At 42.5% G+C, this 26,613-nt stretch overlaps 1 protein-coding gene across 1 annotated transcript in view; it reads right to left on the bottom strand.

The window, feature by feature from the left end:
• Positions 1-26,613, bottom strand: part of LOC121275753 (GTP-binding protein Rit2-like) — a 293,055-nt gene that overhangs the window by 186,416 nt on the left and 80,026 nt on the right. Inside the window, exon 5 of the mRNA XM_041183351.1 lies at positions 12,630-12,821. Coding sequence (XP_041039285.1) covers positions 12,630-12,821 — 192 coding nt within the window. The remainder of the gene's footprint in view (positions 1-12,629; positions 12,822-26,613) is intronic.

The following is a 26,613-nucleotide window of genomic DNA, read 5'->3' as shown; positions in this document are numbered from 1 at the left end:
TCAAAAACAAAAGCCAAATAACATCCAAATGCATAATGCAGACCTGCTACACCAAGGAACGTATGGAGGACTTTTTTATTTATTCGATCTTGGGATATAGGCATCTCGGGCTAGGCCAGCATTCATTGCCCAGCCCTAATTCCCTTGCGAAGGTAATGCTAAGCCAATTTCTTGAACATTGCAATCTGTCTGGTGCAGGTACATCCACAGTGCTGTTAGGATGGGTGTTCCAGAATTTTGACCCAGTATCAATGAAGGAATGACGATTATAGTTGCAAATCAGGATGGTGAGTGGCTTGGAAGGGAACTTGCAGTTGGTGGTGTTCACATATGTCTGCTGCCCTTGTCCTAGGTGGTAGATGTCGTGGCTATGAAAGGTGCTTTTGAAGGAGCCTTGGCAAGTTTGCTGCTCTCCTTCTACAAATCAGAAGGTGGGAGGGGAGGGGTGGGGGTAAGGGTGGAACTGTGCAGCTTCTGCCACCCAGTTTGCATGGTATTTCACTTGTATGCACCAATCCTTGCTGATATCAGGCAGGAATTTTGTGTCACAGCCAGCAGAAACAAGAATTGGGCAACAAGTGCAAACTGGCAGGAACCCAGAGATCCAGGAGCGCAAAGGAAGCTGTAAAGGGATATTATTAACACAGGGGAGTGGGCTAAATGTGGCATATGGAATTTAGTGCCAAAAGTGTGAAGTGTTGCAGCCTAATAGAAAAAATAAAAACGGCAATTAAACTCTTAATGTAAATTGTCTTGATGCTGTTAAGGAGCCGAAGAATTCAACGCTACATTAAAAAAGCACCTCAGGTTGATACGGCCATAAAGAAGATAATAGGATTGTAGGTATTATCACGAGGCATAGAATATAAAAAAATAAAAGGCTAAATATAAACCTACGTAAACCATTAATGGGACCTCATTTACAGAACATACTAACTGGAGTATTGGGCTGCATACGATAGGAAGCATAATGAAGCTTTGAGGGTAGTTTGAAACAGATTCACTAGAATGGGGTGCCTGGTGTGAGGAAATATAAATGCAAAGAAAGACTAAAAATAGAATATTGCAGATTCTAGGGCAGTTTGATAACAGTGTGTAAACTTATGAAAGGATGAGATAGTTTGCGTAGGCATAGGCTGTTTTTAGTAGTCAGAAAGTCCAGAATGAGGGGTCAAAATCTCTTTACAGTGAATTCTGAGGAGTTAGCATTGAGGCTACTACAATATTTATGTGTATTTGTACATGGAATGGGGGTTCACTCACAAGGCCAACAATTATTGCCCATCCCTAATTACCCTTGAGAAGGCGGTGGTAAGCTGCTTTCTTGAGCCACTGTAGTCTTTGTGGTATAGATACACCTACAGAGCTGTTAGTAAGGGTGTTCTAGGAATTTAACCCAGTGATGTTAGAGCAACAGTGAAATAGCTGTGTAACTTAGAACTTGCAGGTGATGATGTTCCCATGTGGCTGTTACCCCTGACCTTCTCGGTGGTAGAAACCGCCTGTTCTTTTTATTCATTTATTGCCCATCCCTAGAAAAGTGCTGTCACAGGAACCTTGGTGAGCTGCTGCAGTACATCTTTTATATGGTACACGAAGCTGACATTGTACGCTGGTGATGGAGGGAGTGAATGTTTAACGAGGTGGATGGGGTGCCAATCTTCTAGATGGTGCCATGTTTCCTGGTGATGCTGGAGCAACACCCATTCAGGCAAGTGAAGAGTATTCATCACATTCCAACTTCCACCTTATAGACAGTGGAGAGGTTCTGGGGAGTCAGGAGGGGAGTTACTTGTCACAGGATTCCCAGCCTTTGATTTCTGGTCAATGGTAACCCCAGGATGTTGATGGTGGGGGATTCAGTGATGGTAATTCCACTGAATATCAAGGGGAGGCAGTCAGACTCTCTCTTGCTCAAGATGATAATTGCCTGGCACTTATGTGGTGCAAATGTTAATTACCACTTATCAGCTCAAGCCTGATTTTGTCGAGGTCTTGTTGCTAGTGAGCAAGACTTCCTTTATTATCTAAAGATTTGCAAATATGAACATACAAACATACGAATTAAGAGCAGGAGTAGCCTTTTGGCTCCATGAGCCTGCTCCACCATTTGACAAGATCATGGCTGATCTGATTGTAGCCTCAACTCTAACTTCCTGTCCACCCCCAATACCCTTTGACTCCCTTGTTAATCAAGGATCTATCAATCTTTAAAATATTTAATGACCCAGTCACCACAGCTCTCTGAGGATGAGAATTCCACAGATTAACAACCCTCGGAGAAAAACAATTTCTCATCTCCATCTTAAATGGGAGAACCCTTATTTTTAAACTGTGTCCCTTAGTTCTAGTCTCTCTCACAACAGGAAATATCGGGCAGGATTTTCCAGCCCCACCCACCGCCGAGAATGGCCAGTCCCGCTGAAAGTCATTGGACTTCTGGCTGGGCCGTCGAACCTCCCGCAGTAGGTCCTGCCATGATGGGGCCAGAAAATCCTGGCGATTATCTCAGCATCCACCCTATCAAGTCCATTCAGGATCCTATATGTTTCAAAAAGATCACCCGTCATTATTCTAAATTCCAACTGATACAAGCCCAACCTGTCCAACATTTGCTCATAAAGTAACCCCTTCTCCCAAGAATCAGTTGAACAAACCTCCTCTGAACTGCTTCAAATGCAATTGTAACTTTTCTTAAATAAGGAGACCAAAACTATACACAGTACTCCAGATGTGATCTCACCAACACCCTGTTCAACTGTAGCAAAATTTTCATACTTTTATATTCCATCCCCCTTGCAATAAACTACAACATTCCTAATTACTTGCAGTACCTGCATAATAACTTTTTGCAATTCATGTACCAGGACATCCAGATCCCTCTGTATGCAGAGTTCTGCAACCTCTCTCCATTTGAGTAATAGACTGCTTTCTATCCTTCCTGCCAAAGTGGACAAGTTCCCATTTTCCCACATGATACTCCATCTGACAAACTTTTACCCACTCACTTAACCTATCTAAATCCCTTTGTAGACTCTTAATGCCCTCATCATGGTTTACTTTCCTACCTATCATTGTGTCATTAGCAAATTTAGCAACCACATAAGGAAGAAGATGTTGTCCAAGTCATAATGAAAGAGGAGGTCATTGAGACACATGATGTGGCTAAAAATTGATAAAGAGGAGGCATTAGATAGGCTGGTTGTACTTAAAGTTGATAAGATACCAGGGCAGGATGAGATCCGTCCAGGGATACAGTATGAAGTAACAGTGGAAACAGCAAAGGCAGTGGCTATAATCTTCCAATCCTCCTCAGTTAAAGGGGTGATGCCAGAGAACTGGAGAACTGCAAATGTTGCTCATGCTTATTCAAAAATGGAGTAAAGGTTGATCCAGCAATGACAGGTCAGTCAGTTGAACCTCGGTGGTGGGAAAACTTCTAGAAACAATAATCTGGGATGACATTGACAGTCAGTGGTGTGGAAGAGAATGGTGAGGTCACCATGTCAATGATGAATGAGGAATGAAAGCTTACCTTAATCACAGTCACATACAATGCCACTACTGTGGCACGGGCAAAAATATGTTTGGAGGAAGTCAAACATGCGGTAGAATCTTACCTATGTTGGACGTGCTGGGCGTGAGTGGACGGGGGAGGGCACAGAGCCGATCATTGCCCGCGATCGGCTGTGGACACCATTTTACGCAGGCGGGCCAATTAAGGCCCTTCCAGCATAACGTGTGTCCAATAGCACTCAATACTACCTGTGCGAGTGGGGGGAGGAGGGAGATTCGGGGCCTGCGCTCTTTTGCGCATGTGCATGAAAGAGCGCAGAAATAGGGAGATTAAGTGGATAATAAAAGTTTCTGAAAAATAAAGTAAAAAATTATTTAAACTTGTCCCCTCATGTAAAATGAGCTGGGACATGTTTAAGTGCACAAAATTTATTTTTTAACTCTATAAAGCCTTCAGGAAACCTCATCCCAACCTTAACGCAGTGCTGTGAATAAGATCAATTGCTTTCTTAATGGCCCTAATAGGCCATTGACAGTTTGGTGGGTGCACGCCCGCCGAACGCAATATTGAAATGGCAAGTGATGACATCGGATGCATGCCCAACGTCATCTTGCGTCATTTTATGTATCGACGTGTCGGGCCCAGCCCCGCAAGCCGACAGCTATATTCTTCCCATGGAGCTCGGTGAAAGGTGGGCATGGATTTGGGAGGTGACAATGTGTTCAAGCACTTTGGAGAGGAAAGGGAGATTGGAGATGGAGTGGTAGAATTAAGGGTTGGCTGTTTGAGAGGGGTGATGATGGCAGATTTAAAGGAGATAGGAAGAAAGGAGACACAAGAACACTTAATCAGATCACCTCCAAATCATTCACAATTGATTCTGGACTCTACTTTTCTGAAAGCAAGAACTGCATCCTTCTATGAAGTGCTCTTGTAAATATAACAGCAGAGATAAGATGATTGCAATAAATATCTCTTAAGAGGAATTAACTAGTCTAGGAACCATGAGCAAGATTCATATTATATAATGAAGAAGAGGGATACAGTAGAATTGGCCCCTCAGCACAAGAAAAAGAAGCCTGTGAGTCATTCACCACCTGTTAGTATCTTGACCAGTAACCCCAGTACATTAATAATTAAGAATTATATGAATCAACTGAATGGGGTGTTTGAAAAAAGTCAGTGTTATTACTATTAAGTCTCATATGTTCAAGAAAGGGTACTTAGATTTATTTAAACAATGTCAATTCATTGAATTCGCTTTGGGATACAATGTTTCACAATATGCAATTAATATTGCTTTATTAGTTTCTCATAATCTATTTCAGCAGTGCAATTAATGGACAATTACAAAGCCTAGTTAGGTGCTGCATCTTAATTAACCTTTTGATAATATGTGTCTTGACTACGTGAGATGATCCAAGACATGAAATGAGATTCTGAGGAGCGTTACTTGATAATCTCAGGAAGCACTCTGCTATCATTCAGAATTTCCTAATCACAAGCCAAATATCAATTCCCATGGCCAGCAGTGTCTCAAAAGGGCTAATGCAACTCTACTCACTACAAACTGACACTTTCATAAGGACGTCAGGCAGTCTAAGGGATGTCACACATGGCCAGCATGTGGTACATCAGCACTGAATGTGTGCCAGCTAATTTACACTCTCAATCTCAAAACAGCTGCAGAACAAATGGATTCTCGCTCTCCATGCCTCCCTCAGGCAAGACATCCCCACTTTGTAGCGTTAGGTTGAGCAAGGTGCAGCAGACGACAATGATCCGAGACACTCTCTGTGGTGAGTATTGGAGAGCCATGCCTGAGCGGTCCAAACATCTGAACTCATCTTTAGGAGGCCCATCATCTGCTCAATCATGGGCCTGGCGGCACTTCATCAGCAGCTCTGACAGCGAGGAGCCTGTAGTAATCTGTGGTATTGTGTGGTAACTCAGAAGAAATCTGGAAAGACGAGATTCCAAAGTACAGAACTACCCAGTTTCATTGATGCATCTTTTTGTGCAGCTCAAGACCCCATCGATCCTGTTCCAGATGATCCCTTAGAAGGGCTGCATTGCTCTGACCATTCCCGCAGAGCACCTCAGAGACTTAATTTATAGTCATAGCCTAGAATTGATTGCCAAGGACACCAAGAGGCAGAATAATCCCCTAGCGATCACTTGGAGTTTCAGCAGTCTACACCAAATCTCTTAGATTTATGTTTGTTTAAAAAAAAATCTTCTGCTCTTTGTTTACAAAGCAAGTTAAAGACAATAGATATAACAAATTTTTAGTTAGTTTTCAGACATGTTGTTGTAGTAAACATATAAGGAACTTAAGTGGAGGAAATGTAATAATTAGATTAATTGTCCATCCTTCCCGTCAATCAACCATAGGCCAACGCTATGGGAGGAGCTTCTGGTAGAGGGATGGCAACAAGCATGTAGGCATTATAACATGTGTCCTCAATAAAAGTTCAGTTTATCTGCACTAAACCCGCTCCTCCCTCAAGTTATTACAATGTTAAAGAAAGCTACTGCTCACTTTTTGCCTAAGACCTCTTTAATGCAATTTTTGAGAGGGCCGTTTAGGCAGCCAGTGCTCCTGCCTGAAACAAATAGGGGCCTCGTTAAAATATTCAATTTGGGTTCCTAAGAAGCCTTGAGAGCAACAATACATTTTGTTCTTCTACTGGGCAGCATACATAGTGTCACAAGCAGCAGTCCTATTTACATGATATATGTGGACCAGGAGGAGTATGAATCCTGCCATCCTGATGTTCCCCTACTTTAATGAGAAAATTCCAGATTGGCTCATAAATAAATGTAAATCACTTTGATAGGGATCGTAATGCAATTAATGTTTAGATTAGTTTTTAGAGCTGTAATGTATTTGCTCTTTTGCCTTGCTGAGGATGCAGGTGTCAGGATTACTGTGAACTCATTGCTGTAATATATCCCCATTAGACTAGCACTCCTTCATTATTTATTTAATAAATTCACTTTATGTACCATAATCAAGGTCCATTGTGAGTTACTATTCACTGTCAAAGACTGAACGGAAATCTTATGATGGTGCAAGATAATCCACTGTCATAACCATTACTAAATAAAATTGTTGTTGGTTACCTTGGTTATATTACCAAATTCTTCCTCCAACTCCAGGCAATGGTAGAGGCTCTAAAATTGCCTGTGGTCAGCAACCCTGAAGAAACATTACAAATCCAGTATTTACTCAAGACCACTGCTGACTCAACCATAATTAATAGGGTCAGATCACTTGTATCCTCACTAGAGTTGTGTCTGTAGGGAGTCAAAGGAAACATTAAAAATAAGTATTCCCTTTGTGCTGTATACTGCAAGATGCAGGAGAAGCAGGTTACTTGTTAACCTTTTCTGAGATTAAGACCTGGATATCAAACCTGCATGGAGGACGTAAGGGATTGAGGAGGCTGGTTAAACTGTCACAAGTGGGAAACACAAATCTAACCCACCACGCATCACTGCTGTTTTCATGATGACCATTTTTATGGCACATGAATGCCCCGTGGTGAGGTCACTTTCTCTCCCACCCAAGACAATGCACTCACTTCCCCTCTCCCAACACAATGCCCCCTCACCCCTCCCCACTGTAATATCATCTCTTCCCCTCCCCTGCTGCAATGTCATCTCTTCATACCCCCACCACAATGTCCTCACTTCCCCTCCCCCGCCACAATGTCCTAACTTCCTCTCCCCTGCTGCAATGTCCTCACTTGCCCCCCATGTCACAATGTCCTCACTTCCCCTCCTCCAATGCAATGTCCTCACTTCCCTTCCCTCAGCACAATGTCCTCACTTCCTCTCCCCTGCCACAATGTCCTCATTGCCTTTCCCCTGCCATAATGTCCTCATTGCTCCTCACCCGCCACAATGTCCTTGTTTCCTCTCCCTGTGCTGTAATTCCTCTCTCCCCACCCCCACTATGATGTCCTTTCTTTGTACCTGCTCCACTTCTCTTGTCACGACATTTCCTCTTTACCTCCATGCCGCGAAATCCTCCCTGCCGCAATGTCCTCTGTTCCCCTCCCCAATTTGATCTCCTCAATTAGCCTGCTCTTCCATGATGTTGTCTCTCCCCTGCACCTGCTGCGATGTGCCCTCTTCCGCCCCTGCTGTTACATCCTCTCTTCCCCTTTCCGTGATCCTCACTTCTCCAACTTACTGTCCTCACTTGCCCCCCTGCATCCTTCTGTCACAATCACCAACTAGCCCCATTCTAAACGACCCACTTTAAAAGTTTTCTAGTGACAGGAACATTTCTGGGTCTCAAACCTGCTTGTGTACACAGTGCTTTCTGAGGATCAATCTTATGGGAGGCAGCCTTGGCTTTCTCCATCCAATTAGGGAAGGAGGGGCAGGCTGATGAGATGGGATAGCCAATCAGGAGCTGGCGTGTGAGGGGTGGCTGGCTGTTGTCACTGTAGCTGCCCTCGGGGTGCAGCGATGGTGACTGGAGCACAGGAGGGAGCATTGCTTCCGGAGGGAGGTAAGGAGGAAGGGGGTTCACAATGATGCCTTTAAGACACAGCGTACTTAGTGGCAGCAGGTGTTTGAGATTCTGTTGCAATGGCAAGCTTCTGCATACCTGTGAATACAGGCTTCCTGTTTTTGTGAGATTATTCACAAATCTAATGTGATGCTCAATTGGCTGGGCACTTGCTTCATCAGAGCCGACAAACTCCTGGTATTGCTTGGGACCCAGGTGCCATTCAGAAAATCCCCTTGAAGTGCCAAAATAGGCACTAATTGAAGTTGTAGATACCTTAATTGGCTACCAATTGTTGTTAGGCAGATAGCCATTACTATTGGGATCCCACATCTCGGAAAATCCCCTGCAGTCAGGAATACATTGAAGCGTCAGCCAGATGCCCTTCTTTCTGATTTTCCCCTCCTCCCATCCACATGGCTGAGAGAATTTTGGCCATGGGGAGGTATTTAATGCAGGTGACGAGGTCTCACCTGCCAGCTACAGATGCAGCGAGGGCCCTGTAGCACCTCCTTTGGGGAAGGGCTACCAGATTAAGTGCCACTCAGGCACTTAACTGGGCAGCGTTGGGCTTTCCCCAAGATCAATGACTACCACCGAGAGCTTCTAACCAATTAGAGGCCAGCAGCTCAATTGAATGGCAGCGCCACTGGGGGAGGTGGTGGCTGCTGCCTGTAGGACACCCACCCAGAACCTAGGATCATCACTGGATCCCAGGCCACAGCTGAGTGATAAAAGGAGGGGTGTTTCCAGGGTGGGGGTCACAGGAGAGGCAGCAATGACAGGGGATAGATCTCAGTGTCTCCTCCTTTCTGATGCTGGATGTGTCGATCAGGTAATGAATGTCTTTGAATAAAGGACCCACCCCACCCCACCCCCAAATGTGGGAGCCTGCAAGCAACCCAGCAGGGTTTGCTTGTTGTGCTCCTGGCATGGATGAGCCCTTGAAATGGGCATTTATTGCCCAATTAAGTGCCTCAATTGTTGGCGGGGTGGGAAGGCTGTCCACAGGCCTTCCTTCATGGTTTTAATGGGGATGGAGGTGGGAAGGTGGCTGGGTCCCCACCTGCCATTCTCCTGCCTGATTAAACACAGCCCCCCACCACCAAATTTGCCATGGGGGAAGGGCATTAAATTCCACCCATTGTGTCCAGTTCTGAGTCTCATACTTGTAGCTCTGGGCCAGGAATAGCACAATTGTAAAACTGCCCTTCCTATGCGACAAAGTATAAGCTAAGAGAGAAAAAAAATCAACTTTATAATTTAATGGGTAAGAAAAAAATCTTTGTGATGGAAAAGCAGCAAAAGTATTTTGTGTGCAACACTTTGCCAGATGGAAAAAATAATGTATTTCTGGTCACAACATTAACTATTTTGACTTTGACAAGGTAATATGCAACTGCATCCATTATTGCAAAATTAAACCACTTTCAAGAGCGCAACATATTTGCAGAGTACTGCATATTTATTTTATGCCCCATGAAACATAAGGTAATTATTATTGTTTGGTTAATTAATCCTTATGATTACTCAATTACTGCTTAATTCATTTAATTTAAAACTTCTGACGCATTCTACATTCTCAATGCTTTCACTATGAGGGTGAAATTCCTCTGGGCTTTTTCCATTATCCCACTGTAATTTCCTGTTCATGCCCTTAAGTGGGGTTTCTGCCGAAGTTACAGCAAAGGAGATGGAGAATCCCAAAGGGAATTCACCCCTGTGACTGCAGCCTCACCCCGATACAAACCCCAAAGACAGCAGAATACACATCAGTCTCTGTGGTGGAGATTGACAGCAAAATGACTGGGGAAATCATAAGAAAAACAATGAATAAAATATTAAAATAATTCAACAGAGTTGGCAATAAAATTCACACAACACATTCATACACAATATAAGGAATTATTTCAATATAGATATCTATCAATTATTATTCCAATGAAACATATAACTCTGGGCATTATGAAACCTCAATCTTATTATGCAAAGCTGCCAAACACATAATTATTTTCATTGTATTTCTGAATTAGAATTGAAAATTGTACTTTATTGTTAATTTAAATCTAAAATTCTTATGCCATCTTTAAAGATTAAGTGAAGTCGAGTACTATTTTGTCAAATGCTTCATACACTGGACATTCCTATCTTTAATACAATAATCCTGCTTTTTAATTCTTCTAGCTGATATCTGTTTACCTAGATTCAGACTTCAAACTCATAATAGCTTTTAAAGTGACAAGGCTACACACCCAGCTCATGAGAGCACCCTTTTGTGCCAGTGAAACACTTCTAAGCTGTGCACAAGCTATACTATGGGCTGGATTTTTGCTACCGAGGTAGGTAGCTCGAGTCAGGAAATTTCCTCACTCAGCAGACCCCATCGCTATAGAGAGCCCAATCACAGCAATTTTTTTTCTGGGGAGGTAGGGTCATGATCCAGCTAGGCCTGCTGCCTCCAGAGGAACTTCGGAGGCAGCCAAGGAGGCAGGCAGTCTCAAAGCGGACCGGTTAGAAGGCTCAACTAAGTCCTCTGAGGCTTTGGCCCAGTTTTATAAAAGGATGTTATGTCCCCTAGCCCACACTCACCCACCCATTCCATGTCCCCTGCATGCCATCTCCTAGCCCCCGCCACCTCCATAGCCACTCAACTAGTATCCACTAACTGCAGACCTCAGAGCCATGTGGAAATGTGAACAAATTAGACTTCTAATAATTTAACAGAGCTCTCACTCATACACACTTGATACAGAAAAAAAACTCTCATGAAACCCAGCCAAAGATTTTAAATCCCCTCAAATGGTCAGTCTTCTATAAAAGCAAACATACTTCTATTCAGTAACCACATAAAAGACATATAATCCTTAAATAGCCTCTTAAAACCGACAATCAAAATGTGAACTTAGCCTTCCTACTGAGATAAGTAATTTGGTACATTTTGAAATTCAGCCAACTATTCATTGTGGAGTCAGCTATAATAATAACCCTTGGGAAATATCAGCAATAAAGTCTGTTAACACTACAGGAACAGGTTGCTATGTTTTTTCTAAGCTACACCAAATGGCTTGTCAATCAATGCACTCCAGCAGAGGGTGTTTTTTTCCTCCCTAACTGACAGCTGCAGCCTAGTTTTTTTCTTTCAGTTTCAAAGGGCTGGGGATTTAAATAACTTCAGATCATAACACTTAAACAGATCTTATCCACTCTTCAAGTCATTCTATTGTGTCCTGGAACTATATCACAATTTGCCTACATACACTTTAATGCCTGTGACCTCCAGTGTTACCTCCCAATTACATTTTCCCATTACCGGCATAGTCTCATGTAAAGCTGTCACACAATATAATTACACATTCAGATATTATCTTTTGTATCATGTTGCATCCCACAGCCCATTATAAACCGAGGCAAACACCTTAATACAAAGCAGTTCTAAATGCTTCCTTTCTTTTGCTTGGTCAGATAAAGTGGAAACACTACCATTATGACACATGTTCATCTAAGTCTCTTCCAAGTTTTGCTTTGGTGACTGAGATCTAGTTCCAGATGGTTATCAGTTAATTGGAGTCTCACCACTCAGAAAAGCCAGGACAAAAGACAGGGAACTTCCTGTCTTGTAAGTCCCATGGACTTGTTCCAATCTTTCAGCATAGGAGGAATATGTAGCAAACATTCTATGGATCAGAAGATTACACAGACACTCTCTAAAGTATTGTTGTGTCACTTACAGTTTTGGTTGACCTGACAAAGAGGTGCTTGTCCTTGATTTTGTTGGAGAACTTGACTGGTTTCCTTCTTTTCAAGAGCTGCTGAACCAATTTCCAACTTATTTCACATAAATTTTGTGTGTGAGGTCAGTTGTTCAACAGGGTCTCTTTCTGCAATTTGGCTGTATAGATGGAGAACTCTGAATTGGCAGCTAGGCCACATATGCATCATCCCATACTGTATGGCCCAAACTCTATAGTGATTAATTATTTAATGAATCTTCCATCATCAAATCCTAATCCCTGCTTGCACTCTGCTGTGCTTATCAATTATGTTTTGGTTGGAGTACCACTCTAATTAGGTAGGATGAACTTGTGGCTCTTTATCGATCAAAAGAGTTCATTATACAAGCATGTTGTAGGCTTCTCCAATTGTGGGAGTGAGGGAATAAATATCCAACCCTGAAATTCCATAATTCGATTGAAGAGGGCTCATGTGTGATTGGAAATTACTGCCTGCTGCTGATTTTAGCCTCATAATTACAGCTTTACAGCTGTTTATTGTAACACTGATGATCACATCTTCTGTGATATAGAAATTTATTGGAAGCTTCAAAGGACTGAAACTAGGTGAAGATGAAATTAAAATCCTGACAGATTAGTTAATTGACTAAAATGAAAGCTACTTTTTAACCTGGGTTATATCAGTAATAGAACTCATCCTTTTAATGAGAGAGAAAGTGCATTCCTCTCTGATAAACACATAAGATGCTTTCTGGTACTTCAAATCAAATAAACCAAAACTCTCAAATCCATAGTGAATTACAAATCCTAAAGGATCATAACCTAATGTTTTTATTACTAAGAATAGTTTCCTTACCTGCCTATACTCTTCCAAGTCTGTTTTGTTTCCAACCAAAACTACTGGGATATCATGTGTGTGTCGAACATGATAGATGAGTTCCTTGAACTCCGCAGCTTCCTGGAATGATCGGCGATCAGTGATAGAATAACAGATTATAAAACCTTCTCCACCTCGCATGTATTGGTCCCTCATGGCTGTGAATTCTGCCTGGAGTTAAATATCAAAAATAGAAGATAAAAACATTGATAACAATTCTGCCCTATAACACAGGCAACCAACTCTTAACTACAAGCTTCAAACACTCTTGTGCAATGTGTGATGTTAACTTATTCATGGACTTTCAAAAGGAAAAGATCAGCAGTGTGCTTATGCCATATTTTTTAAAAATCTGATAAACTGGATTAGCTTTTATAGAACAGAGCCATACAGAGGATGAAGATTGCAGGTCGATCCATTGCCTATGCTGGGTTAACTGAACTCAGCTAGATTGTGGCAAAGGGCCTATAATTATTTATATATTGTGTAGGTTTATGAGAGAGAAGAAAATCAACCATCATTTACACTCACAAATGCTATCCAGTGACCTCACCGTTGACAATCAAGCCTCAAAATTATGCACCCCACTCTGGGTAGAGCCTTGCTCAATGGAATGAGTGTTGATTGGAGATAGATATCAATGCATCTGATAAATGAAGCCCTTGGTTTGCTGACATTAAAATCAATGGCTGGAAAATCTGGAGCATCTTCAATAGGGTATGCTAACCCAATGACTGATTCTCCAATCTGCAATCCTGTTCAGCAAACTGCTGCATCAGGAGCAGAGTTACACAATTTTGATGGCTTTAGTGTCTAGGTTTGCATGTGAGGAACTGCCTTGTGCCAAGGACCCAGAGGGTGGGTGGCACTACTGGAACTGTACTAAGTATTAAAGGCAGGAAAGAAGACAGTTGACAAAAAGGAATAAAAACAACTGACCAGGTATACCTTTCAACTTTTGATTTAAAATAATACTGCATATGATTTTTCTGAATGCATACCAGCAAACTTTAACATTTATGGCACTGTTAATGAGAAAGCACTAGAAGCTTGGATGATTTGACCATGCACAAAATAGTGTCATTAGTTTGAATTCAGACTTGCACGACATTCCCAGGTCATGCTTGTATAACCCAGCACTTGATTAACTATGTTTTTTTTTAACTACTGATTTTCATATAGTGTTCAAATTTCACAAATATGGTTCCTAACCAGGAATGGAGATAGACATGTCGGAAATGTAAGATTACATTTCTATACAAAGAAATAGTTTAAAATAAGATTTAAAATAAATAATAGAAGGAAGAAGTTCAAGTTTAGATTACTGAAAATAAAACAGAAAAAATAGGCTAGGAAAGGAGACAAGAGGATGAAGGAAAAAAGACTAAGAGAAAAATTGGCCCAGATCTCGCTGTGATAATGATGTTGAAACTGTCAACAATTTCAGGAGCTTGGAAGTGTGCTGAATAATGCAGAAATTCAGAAGTTTCTGTCAGTGAATCTATCCATAGGATGAGCTGCAGAGGTTTCCACCTACTGCTATCTCCTTTCCAATCATGAACTAATGAGAACTTCAACTCTAATGTTGGCAGTCTCATTGTAAGAACCCTGGAAAAATTAACACCTTGTTGAATGAGTTGTAACTGGGTTCACAATTGTGTACTGACTTCAAATTTACTGCTAAATTCCTTCAAGGGCTATGAAAGGCTAATTTTATATTTTTAGAATGTTGTTTCTCCAAAAAGATTAAAAAATGTATATATTTTTAAAGTCATAAAAAATATTTTTTTAAAGACTGATTTAAATCTTGATTTTAGCTTCTATCTTCATACAGTTATGTTATGTTAAATATTTATTTCACCATCTGAAGATTTAAATTAAAAGTGAATGATTTTAAATGCTTTTAATTTCCTGGAGTGCTGGGTGTGAATGCTTCCATTTGATTGGTTACCTACCTGCTTGCTGACATCACAACTGCTGCACACCTAAATTGCCCCTTGATTTGGTACCAGGTTTAAACTGCCATTGAGAAAAGGGGAAACTATGGCACAGAGATCACTAGATCTTAGTCGGCAAATTTCTTCATTGTCAGCTGCATACACCTTACTTCACCGCTGACCACAAAATCCAGCCACTGAATTATTATTTCCATTCAATTTTTTGAAAAGTATGTATCTAACTGAATGAAATTTAGGTCATATTAACAAGCTTCCTTCTGACATCTGGGCAGTATTATTTCTGTACTTATACCAGAGAGGTTTTCATTATGAGTCAATGAGATGCTATTTTGTAAGAGAGGTTTTTATGCCTTATTAGGGTTAGAATCAAGGTTGCTAATTTACTAAGACTGTATGAGTTAAACTCCATTTTTACTATATAGTATTCCACATCTTTTACTGGAGTTTGGGGATTGAAATACATGGTTCTGTCCATGATTCTGTTTAACCCAAAAATGAAGGTGTTGGGTGACAAATCTAAAAATGTGTTGCTTCAGAAGATTATGAAGACAAGTCATTGTCTCACTGTGAAGCATCTGTCTCTCTTGTCATGTCCACTTTTGTGTCATCATTATCATTACTGATCTCCAAATGTGTTAATTCACTGCTATCATTTGAGAAAGGCTTCAGTTTTATGAGGGTTGCACAGGCACGCATAGCAGACTTTCAAACCAAAGTCATCATTATCTCTGCTGACTTAAGGTTGAACTCTTGTACTTATCTTTAATTCATTCGTGGAATGAGAAAATCACTGGCAAGGCCATTATTTAGGGCTATCCCAACTGCTCTTGAGAATCACAGAATCACACAGTGCAGAAGAGGCCTTTCAGCCCATCAGGTCTGCACCAACATGTGAGAAACACCTGACCTACCTACCTAATCCCATTTGCCAGCACTTGGACCATAGCCTTGAATGTTGTGACATGCCAAGTGCTCATCCAGGTACTTTTTAAAGAATGTGAGGCAACCCACCTCCACCACCCTCCCAGGCAGCGCAGTCCAGACCATCACCACCCTCTGGGTAAAAAGATTTTTTCTCACATTCCCCCCCTAAACCTTCTGCCCCTCACCTTGAACTTATGGCCTCTTGTGACTGATCCTTCAACTAAAGGGAACAGCTGCTCCCTATCCACCCTGTCCATGTCCCTCATAATCTTGTACACCGCAATCAGGTCACCCTTCAGTCTTCGCTGCTCCTACAAAAACAACCCAAGTCTATCCAAAACAAAAACAAAAATAACTGGAAAAACTCAGCAGGTCTGACAGCATTTGCGGAGAGGAATACAGTTGACGTTTTGAGTCCATATGACCCTTCATCAGAACTAAGAAATATAGAAATGAGATGAAATATAAGCTGGTAGAGGGGGGTGGGTGGGACAGGTAGAGCTCGATAGGGGGCCAGTGATAGGTGGAGGCCAAGAGACAGCGAAAGATGTCATAGATAAAAGGACAAAAGGGTGTTGATGGTGGTGATATTATCTAAAGGACGTGCTAATGAGGACATTAAGTGTAGAAAGCAGGACGAGCAAGTGGGAGATGGCCCTGGTGGAGGTGGGGTGGAGGGAAGGGATCGAAATGGGCTAAAAGGTGGAAACAATAGATCAAAATAAATTTAAAAATAGGAGGGAAAAGAAAAATATATTTGTTAAAAAATTATAAATTATTGGAAAAGGGGGGATTGGAAAGGGGGTGGGGATGGAGGAGAGAGTTCATGATCTGAAATTGTTGAACTCAATATTAAGTCCGGAAGGCTGTAAAGTGCCTAGTCGGAAGATGATGTGCTGTTCCTCCGGTTTGTATTGAGCATTGCAGCAGGCCGAGGATGGACATGTGGGCATGAGAGCAGGGTGCTGTGTTGAAATGGCAAGCAACAGGGAGGTCTGGGTCATGCTTGCGGAGAGACCGAAGGTGTTCCGCAAAGCAGTCACCCAGTCTGTGTTTGGTCTCTCCAATGTAGAGGAGACCGCATTGGGAGCAGTGAATGCAGTAGACTAATTTGAGGGAAGTGCAAGTGAAGCACTGCTTCACTTGAAAGGAGTGTTTGAACCCTTGGATGGTGAGGAGGGGGGAAGTAAAGGGGCAGGTGTTGCACCTTCTGTGGTTGCACAGTAAGGTGCCGTGGGAGGGGTTTGAGGTGTAGGGGGTGATGGAGGAGTGGACCAGTGTGTCACAGAGGGAATGATCCCTGTGGAATGCCGCCAGGGGGGTGGTGGAGGGAAGAAGTGTTTGGTGGTGGCATCATGCTGGATTTGACTGAAATAGCAGAAGATGATCCTTTGAATGCAGAGGCTGGTGATAAGTGAGCACAAGGGGGACCCTATCATGGTGCTGGGAGGGGGAGGAAGGTGTGAGGGTAGATGAGTGGGAGATGGGCCGGACACGGTTGAGGGCCCTGTCAATCACCATGGGTGGAAAACCTCGGTTAAGGAAGAAAGAAGACATGTCAGAGGAACTGTTTTGAAAGTGCCATCATCAGAACAGATGCGATGGAGACGAAGGAACTGAGCGAATGGGATGGAATCCTTACAGGAAGCGGGGTGTGAGGAGCTGTAGTCGAGGTAGCTGTGGGAGTTGGTAGGTTTGTAATGAATACTGGTGGACAGTCTATTACCAGAAATTGAGACAGAGAGGTCAAGGAAGGGAAGGGAAGTGTCAGTGATGGACCACGTGAAAATGATGGAGGGGTGGAAATTGAAAGCAAAATTAATACATTTTTCCAGTTCCAGACGAGAGCATGAAGCAGCACTGAAGTAATCATCGATGTACCAGAGAAAGAGTTGTGGGAGGGGGCCTGAGTAGAACTGGAACAAGGAATGTTCCACATACCCCATAAAGAGACAGGCATAGCTGAGGCCCATGCAGGTACCCATAGTGCCACCTTTTATTTGGAGGAAGTGAGATGAGTTTAAGGAGAAATTGTTCAGTGAGAGAACAAGTTCAGCCAGACGGAGGAGAGTAGTGGTGGATGGGGATTGTTCGGGCCTCTGTTCGAGGAAGAAGCTAAGGGCCCTCAGACCATCCCGGTGGGGGATGGAGATGGAGAGGGATTGGATGTTCATGGTGAAAAGGAGGCGGTTGGGACCAGGGAACTGGAAATTGTTGATATGATGTAGGGCGTGAGAGGAATTGCGGATGTAGGTGGGAAGAGACTCTCTATCCAACTTCTCTTCATAACTTAAATGTTTCATCCCAGGCAACATGCTGGTGAATCTCCTCTGCACCCCCTCCAGGTGGTGGTGAGTTGCCATTCTTGAACCACTGCAGTCCCTGTCATGCAGGTACACCCAGAGTGCTGTTGGGAAGGAAGTTCCATGCTTTGATACAGTGATAGTGAAGGAAAGCAATGTGTGACAGGGAGGAAACTTGCGAGTGGTGGTGTTCCCATGTGCCTGTTGCTCATATTCTCCTAGGTGATAGAGGTCACGGATTTGAAAGGTGCTGTTGAAGGAGGCTTAGCAATTTGCTGCAGTGCAGTACGTCTTGCAAATTGTACATGCTGCTGCCACTATGCACTGGTGATGGAGGGACTGAATGTTTAATATGGAGAATGGGGTATTGATCAAGCGTACTGCTTTGTTGTGGATGGTGTTGAGCTTCTTGAGTGTTCTTGGAGTGTTGTTGGAGCTGCATTCATCCAGGCAAATGGATGGAATTCCATCTCACTCCTGAATTATGCCTTGTAGTTGGTGGACAGCTTCTGGTGAGTCAAGGTGTGTTTCCCGGCTCAGAATAAGCAGCCTCTGACTAGCTTTAGTAGCTACAGCATTTATATGGCTGGTGCATTTAGTTGTACTTAGTCTAGCAGTTTAATCTTTCTGGTTAATTTGTAGATGAATTGGTTTTGATTGGGTTCCATAGCTCTGGATAACAGAGTTTCAAACTTAACTTCATTGTCAACTGATTTACTTGAACCTTTATTTCCACATTGAAATAGCTCAACACATTATATAGATCAACCGTCTCTATTCTACATAGAAGAAGGTGCTCAGGAAAATACTGAATATGATAGTAAAAGGGTAATTCTCATTTGCGTATAATAAATGGGTGAGCGGTGGATAGGGAATGCGCAAAGTCATCTTTGAGGAGTCAGCATCCGATCTGTGTGGTTACTGTGATTGGAACTCATTATTATGCAGACAGTCGGTTTTTAGCATTTACTCCCAATAGGCATTGATCTTGAAGCAGGAAACTTGGCAATGAGGCTGCTTCTCAAAGACATGCGACACTAGTATAAAAAGGAGAAAGATAAGCAACACCGTGGAGCTGCTGGTAACACAAATTCAGGATCAACAGCATTAACTACATAAGCCTTTAAATCTGTTAAATTGAATAACTCACAATAAATGGTTGGAAAAATATCTCCTAAAGCTTCACCCATTTTACTTAACAGCAGTTGCAGATCCCTTTCAGTGGGCAGAATTTTCCCAGAATTGAACTAAGTGCGGTAGCAGGCGGGTAAAATGGAGACCTACCCGCCAATGAAAATGGCTGGTTTTCATGCCATATCTTCCCTAGACTGCCTCATTATTTATGCATTCCCGGGAAACACGCTGTTTCCATGGCGGGCGGGCTCTCATTCACCCGCTCATCATCACCCTGCTGTTGCCTCATGCCGGCCATCATCTTTAAAAGACAGCTGCCAGCAAAGTGTTCATGGCCACCAGCTCACCACCGCTGCCTGCGATACATGGCCTGCAAAAGCAAAAAGACTGCAGCCCCCCGCTTCAACGATGGTTCCCTCGAGCGACCACTGGATACCGCGGGCGCCCGCTGGGATGTGATCTACCTCCAGATGTGTCTTAAGTTTCATGGCTGCGTCTCTGAGATGGCCCTGATCATGGAGCGCAAGCAAGCCGTCCTCTGCCAGACAGGAGTCAGACATTCTCAGAAGACATGTGAAAATCTAAGGAGTGTCCTCACTGTATGTTGTCATCATCCTCCTGCGATCAAGAGACTATTAGGGCCTCCACTGCATCTCCATGACAGGAGCATTCTCACAGAGGGTATTGGCACTGCCCTTAGCCAGATTGGAGTCAAACATTCACAACTGCCGATGATCGTGACCTGCCTTCACGCCGTCGTGAAGCAGGTCTCGCCATATTTTCCGGGCTTCCCACCTATCACACCCCACTGCCAGTAGGCTCGGAAAATTCTGCCCAATATCATTTGAATTAGAGTGAATTTAATCTTTATATTCCAATAGCTGTTTGGTTCTTAATCATGTGAAAAAAAGTTGCACTCTTATAAAAAAACATTTCAATTTGCAAAATCTTTTAGGCTATTGTCCAAATTTTTATACAGTACATAAAAACTTCAGTAGCTACATCGTCTCTCGCTCTCTCTGTATTATACATATACGTATATCCTTAATTACGCTGACTTTTCTTCATTCCAGGTCAGCTGCACCACTATACCTCAACACTTCCACAGAACCTGCTTCTCTTGAGGATGAAGTTGCCAACTGTAAATGTGGATTGTTATTTCTTCACTAAGATGGGCAATCTATTCCCCACCTTCACCAGCTTTCAGAGTCTGTGACAAAATCCATAATAGATTTTCTTCCCATGAATACTGCAGCATAGATTTATTTGACATATTCCAGCTGCGACTAATTGTAAGGTTATGAAAGGTGAGCAGACTGACCACAGCACATTGGTGCTGGAAGCCATTCAAGTGCGGAGAGTTAAAATAAATGTAGCTGTAGTGAAGGACAGAATAATTGGGAGGGTAGATATGGTTCTCTGCAGCCAAGAGATTGAGGCCTGAAGGTTGTGTTGCCTTCCGGTGTCAGGGTTAAGGACATCTTCTCAGGCCTGGATAGGAATTTGCAGTGGGAGGGGAAGGATCCAGTTATCATGACCCACATTGGTACAAATGACATGGGTAGGACTAAAAAAGAAGTTCTGCAAAGGAATTATGAGCAGCTAGGGGTTAAGTTAACAAGCTGAACTGCTAAGATATCAATCCCTGGATTGCTACCTGAGCCATGGGGAAGAAATTTTAGGTTGGCGAGCAGGGGGCAGGGCTCGCTTACCAAAATGACCCAGGATGATGTTAGGCATGCATCCCGACGTCACCCCACATCATTTAGATTTTCAGGTCGGCACGGGCGCCAATCGGGAACCTGCCTGCTCCCACACAACCCCCCCTGACGGGGGGAAGGTCCTGCCCATGAGCAAATTGGCATTGGGAAATAAGTTGAATACGTGGCTCAAAGATTAGTATGGGAGAAATGGGTTGTGATTCAAGGGGCACTGACATCAGTACTGGGAAAAAAGGGAGCTGCACCATTGGGAGGGCCTTCACCAGAACTGCACTGGGTGTAGTGTCTTGATGAATTATATAACTAGGACTGTAGAGAGGCCTTTAAGCTAAATAGCTGGGGAAGACATGAGGGAAAACTTGGGCAATACTGCAGGGTAATGATAAAGGTATTGATAACCAGAGTGTGACAGGGAGGAACAGAGCATATAAACATAAGTACGCAAGAGCAAATAAGGTCAGAATAAGCAAAACCAGTAAAAAGACAGTTAAGAGCTCTTTTTCTGATTGCTTGCAGCATTCGTAACAAGATGGATGAATTGTTAGAAATAAATGAACTAGCCATTCCAGAGATGTGGTTGCAATGTGGCAAAGGCTGGGGCATGAATACTCAAGGCTATTTTGCATTTTGGAAGGACAGGAGGAAAGGAAACGGAGGAGGGGTAGTTCTGTTAAAGGATGAGATCAGTCCAAGAGTGAGAAATGATCTTGGCTCAGAAAATAAAGAAGTAGAATCAGTTTGGGTGGAATTAAAAAATCGAAAAGGCAAAACGTCACTGATGGGAGTGGTTTATAGGCCTCCTGACAGTAGCTACACTGTATGACAGAGCTTAAATCAAGAAATAAATCAGCAATAGAATCTTGCAGCTGCAGTGAACATAAGGCCCAGAGTTTCCTCGCCTGTAATCTGGGTGCAAACTGATTACAAGGTTCAAAAGATTATGGAATTTTTCAGAGTTACAATACACCCACATCACTTTTGTCTTTTGCAGCTATCTATTGAAGCCTCCACGTGAACAAATCTCTGCCCAAAATATGATCACGCCCCTAACTTCCAAATCCAAGCACCAAATGTATTTGTTTGGATGGTCCCTTCAGATTGCAATGAAATTTGCAGACACATCAGGAAAAAATGTCATTCTTCTGGTGTATAATTGCAACATTTTGATTGCTTTACAAAATTTATCTCATTGAGACCTGCTCTGTATTTGCTTTTTTTTTGAAAAAAAGCATTTTTTATGACACAAGTCAGGTACCTCTAATAGATTCAGAGTTGAAGCACAGGGGGTGTAATGTAACCCTCCCCATGACGAGTTTGGTGGCAGGGGCATTTAATCAGGCAAGAGGTTGATGGATGGGTATGCAGGAGCAGAGGGGCCTGGGTGTACATGTGCATAAATCATTGAAGGGGCAGGACTGGTTGAAAGCACGATTAACAAGGCATTTGGCATCCTGGCCTTTATAAATAGGGGCATATAGTACAAAAGCATGGAAGTTATGTTAAACCTGTATACAACATTGATTCAGCCTCAACTAGAGTATTGCGTCCAATTCTGGGCATCACACTTTTGGACAGATGGTGCAGGATGGCATTAGACAGAATGCAGAAAAGATTCACAAGAATGGTTCCAGGGTGAGGAACTTCAGTTAAATAGGTAGGATGAAGAAGTTGTGACTGTCTTCCGTGGAAAAGAGAAGGTTGAGAGGAGATTTGATATAAGTATTTAAAATCATGAGAGGCTTGGTAATTAGCCACAGCCCATGAGGGACCATAGGCATCTTTCTCTGTTAAAGAGAGACAAGTGGTTATACAGCTTGAGGGGGACCACTCCACTTCAAGTATTAGACATGGTAAGGAGACAGCCCTCCAAGAGCACCACTGCCGATGCGAGACTGAAACTGTGCCATTTGCATCACTTTGCACCATACTCTAGCCATTTAGCCAACTGAGCTAACTGACTCCCATGGGGTCATGAGGGGTCTGGACAGAATGTATAGTGACAAATGTTCCCATTGATGAAAAGATTGAGAACCAGAGGGCATAGGTTTAAGGTCAATAAGGCAAAAGAAGCAATGGCGATATGAGGAAAAACTTTCTCAAGTATTGAGTGGTTAGGATCCGGAATACCTGAGACTGTGATGGAAGCAAGTTCAATCAAGGTATTCAAAAGGGAATCTTATTATTATCTAAAAAGGAAAAATGTGCAAAGCTACTGGAAGAAGGCGAGGGAGTGGTACTAAGTGAAATGCTCCTTCAGACAGCTAGCACAGACAAAACAGGCTGAATGACCTCCTTTTGTGCTGTAACCATTTTCTGATTCTAACATCTCTCCCCTTCAACCCCTTTCTCCTCACCTCTCTGTGCTTACCCCATTCTAAAACTGGAACACATTAAAATGTATTTTTGTTATTTGTTCATGTGGTGAGAATTACTGGCAAGACCAGTATCCTTTGCCCATCCTTAATTGTCTTTGAGAAGGTTCTGGTGAGCTACATTGAACCATTGCAGTCCATGTGATGTAGTACACCCACAGTTAGGGAGGGAATTCTAGGACTTTGATCCAGCAACAATGAAGGAATAAATATTTCCAAGTCAGGATGGTGTATGACTTGGAGGGGAACTTGGGGGTGGTGGCGTTCTCATGCACTTGCTACCCTTGTTCTAGTTGGAAGAGATTGGGGGTTTTGCTGCAGTGACCATAAAACTATAAGATGTAGGGGCAGAAGTAGGCCATTCGGCCCATCGAGTCTGCTCTGCCATTCAAAGAGATCGTGGCCGATCTGATAATCTTCACCTCCACTTTCTTGCCTTTTACCCATAACCCTTGTTTCTCTTACTGATTAAAAATCTGTCTATCTCAGCCTTGAATATACTTAACGACCCAGCCTCTACAGCCCTCTGCAGTAAAGAATTCCACAGATTCACTACCCTCTGAGAGAAGAAATTCCTCCTCATCTCTGTTTTAAATGGGCGTCCCCTTACTCTGAGATTATGCCCTCTGGTCCTAGACTCTCCCACAAGGGGAAGCAACCTCTCAGCATCTACCCTGTCAAATCCCCTAAGAACCTTATATTTTTCAATAAGGTCGTCTCTCATTCTTCTAAATTCCAATGAGTACAGGCCCAACCTACTCAACCTCTCCTCATAAGAAAATCCCTCCGTATCCGGGATCAACCTAGTGAACCTTCTCTAGACTGCCTCCAATGCCAGTTTTTTTTTCCTTAGCTAAGGGGGCCAACACTGTTCACAGTATTCTATGTGTGGTCTAACTAGTGCCAGACTTCAGCAAGACTTCCTATTTTTATATTCCATTTCCTTTGAAATAAAGGCCAACATTCCATTTGCCTTCCCTATTACCTGCTGAATTTATATGCCAGTTTTTTGGGATTCATGTACAAGGACTCCCAAATCCCTCTGTGCTGCAACCTTCTGCAGTCTTTCTCCATTTAAATAATATTCAGCTCCTCTATTCTTCCTGCCAAAGTGCATAACTTCACATTTCCAACATTATATTCCATCTGCCAAGTTTTTCCCCACTCACTTAGCCTGTCTCTATCCTTAAGCAGATTCCCTGTGTCATCCTCACCACTTGCCTTCCCACCTATTGTTGTGTCGTCCGCAAACTTGTTGATAGTACATTCCCTTCCCTCATCTAAGTCATTAATATATATAATAAATAATTATGGTCCCAGCACTGATCCCTGTCATACTCCATTAGTTACAGGTTGCCATCCTGAAAATGCCCTGCTTATCCCAACTCTCTGTCTTCTATTAGTTAGCCAATCTATGCTAATATACTACCCTCAACACCATGGGCTCTTATCTTATTAAGAAGCCTTATATGCGGTATCTTATTGAATGCCTTTTGGAAATCCAAATATATTAGAACAAAGTACAAAGAAAAGTATAGCACAGGAACAGGGCCTTCGGCCCTCCAAGCCTGCGCCGATCATATTACATCTACTGGTTCCCCTTTATCTATCTTGCTTATTACCTCCTCAAAGAATTTTAATACTTTTGTTAGGCATGATTTCCCCTTCTTGTAGGCATGCTGACTCTGCTTGATTAGGTTATGTACTTCTAAATGTTCTGCTGTAGCATCCTTTACAATAGGCTCCAACGTTTTCCCAATGACAGATGTTAAACCAACTGGCCTATAGTCACCTACTTTTTTTGTCTCCCTCTCATTTTGAATAAGGATGTTACATTGGCAATTTTCCAATCCTCTGGGATATTTCCAGAATCTAAGGATTCTTAGAATATTACCACCAGTGTGTCCAATATCTCTGTAGCTATTTCATTTAATACCCTAGAATGCAACCCCTACAGCCCCATTAGTTCCCCTAGTACTTTTTCTCTAGTGATAGTTATTGTATTTATTTCCTACCACACCCCCACCCCCCACTGACTTTCGGCCCCTTGATTATTTCGTATTTTTGGAATGCTATTAGTATCTTCCAATGTGAAGACTGAAGCAAAGTATTTATTCAACTCCTCTGCCATTTCCTGGTTCCCCATTATTATTTCCACAGCCTCATTCTCTAAGGGGCCTATGTTCACTTTGGCCTCTCCCTTTCTTTTTATGTATTTAAATAACCCCTTACTGTCCATTTTTATATCATTTGTTTACCCTCAAAATTTATTTTCTCCCTCTATTATTTTTTTTGGTTGGTTTTTAAAACTTTCCCAATCCTCTGGCTTACCACTAATTCTTGCCACATTGTATGTTTTTTTCTTTCAATTTGATACTGTCCTTAGCTCCCTTGGTTAACCAGGGTTGGTTTATTCCCTTCCTTGAATCCTTCTTCCTCACTGGGGTATATCTTTGTTGAGAGTCATAAACTATTTTCTTAAATGTCTGCCATTGTTCATCAACTGTCTTTTCTGCTAAACTCCTTTCTCAGTCCACTCCAGCCAACTCTGCCCTCATTCCATTGTAATTACCCTTATTTAAGTTTAGCACAGTAGTTTCTGACACAAGTTTCTCACTCTCAAATTGAATGCCAAATTCTACCATTTTATGGTACTATTTCCTAGGAGATCCTTTACCAGATCCAAAATAGCCTGATCCCTACTTGGATTCGCAACATATTGTTCTAAAAAACTGTCCTGAATATGCTCTATGAATTCTTGCTTGTGTCTTCCTCTGCCAATCAGTGCATCTTGTAGGTGGTACAGCTAGCTAGCTACTGTGCACCAGTGATGGATGGAATGAATGAATAAATTGCTAATCAAGGGAGCAGCTTTATCCTGGATGATGTTGAGATTGTTGAGAGTTGATGGAGCTGCACCCATCTAGGCAAGTGGAAGTATTTCATCCCACTACTGGATTAAACTGAAATATGATGAACCTTTAGGAAAACTTGAATGGAAAGAGGTATTTTGTGGGTGTAAGTACAAGTACATTACATTTGTAAAATCACATCTTATAACAGTGGGAGATTATCCAGAGGAGCACTGCAATCTTCATGATGAAATGTGAATGCTAATCGTCCACATCTTGGAAACGCTGACACACTGTGGACTCGTGTCCTAATGGTCGTGAAATAATGATTCTTTCTTACATATGCTTGGAGATGATGAATAGGTTGGAACTTTGGTGTAACACAGAACTGACTAGTGCCATGTAGATTGTGGACAGGGAAGTCACTTGGCACAGAATTCCCAGCCTCTGACCAGCTCTTGTCACGATAGTATTTTTGTGGATCATTCATATAAGACACTAACCGCCAGGATGTTGATGGTGGGGCATTCATGTTAATGTTGCTGAATGTCAAGAGGAGGTTGTTCGGGATATTCTTTAGTTGGTTAGTGCCTGGCACTTGTGTGGTGCAAATGTTACTTACCGCTTATCAGCCCAAGCCTGCATGTTGTCCAGATTCTGCTGCATATGAACACCGGCTGCCCCAGTCTCTGAGGGGTT

This window comes from Carcharodon carcharias, chromosome 1 (assembly GCF_017639515.1).
Source record: "Carcharodon carcharias isolate sCarCar2 chromosome 1, sCarCar2.pri, whole genome shotgun sequence".
In the NCBI taxonomy this organism is placed as follows: domain Eukaryota; kingdom Metazoa; phylum Chordata; class Chondrichthyes; order Lamniformes; family Lamnidae; genus Carcharodon; species Carcharodon carcharias.
The sequence above is the reverse complement of the archived record's forward strand: the minus strand, read 5'-3'. Positions and strand labels throughout refer to the sequence as shown.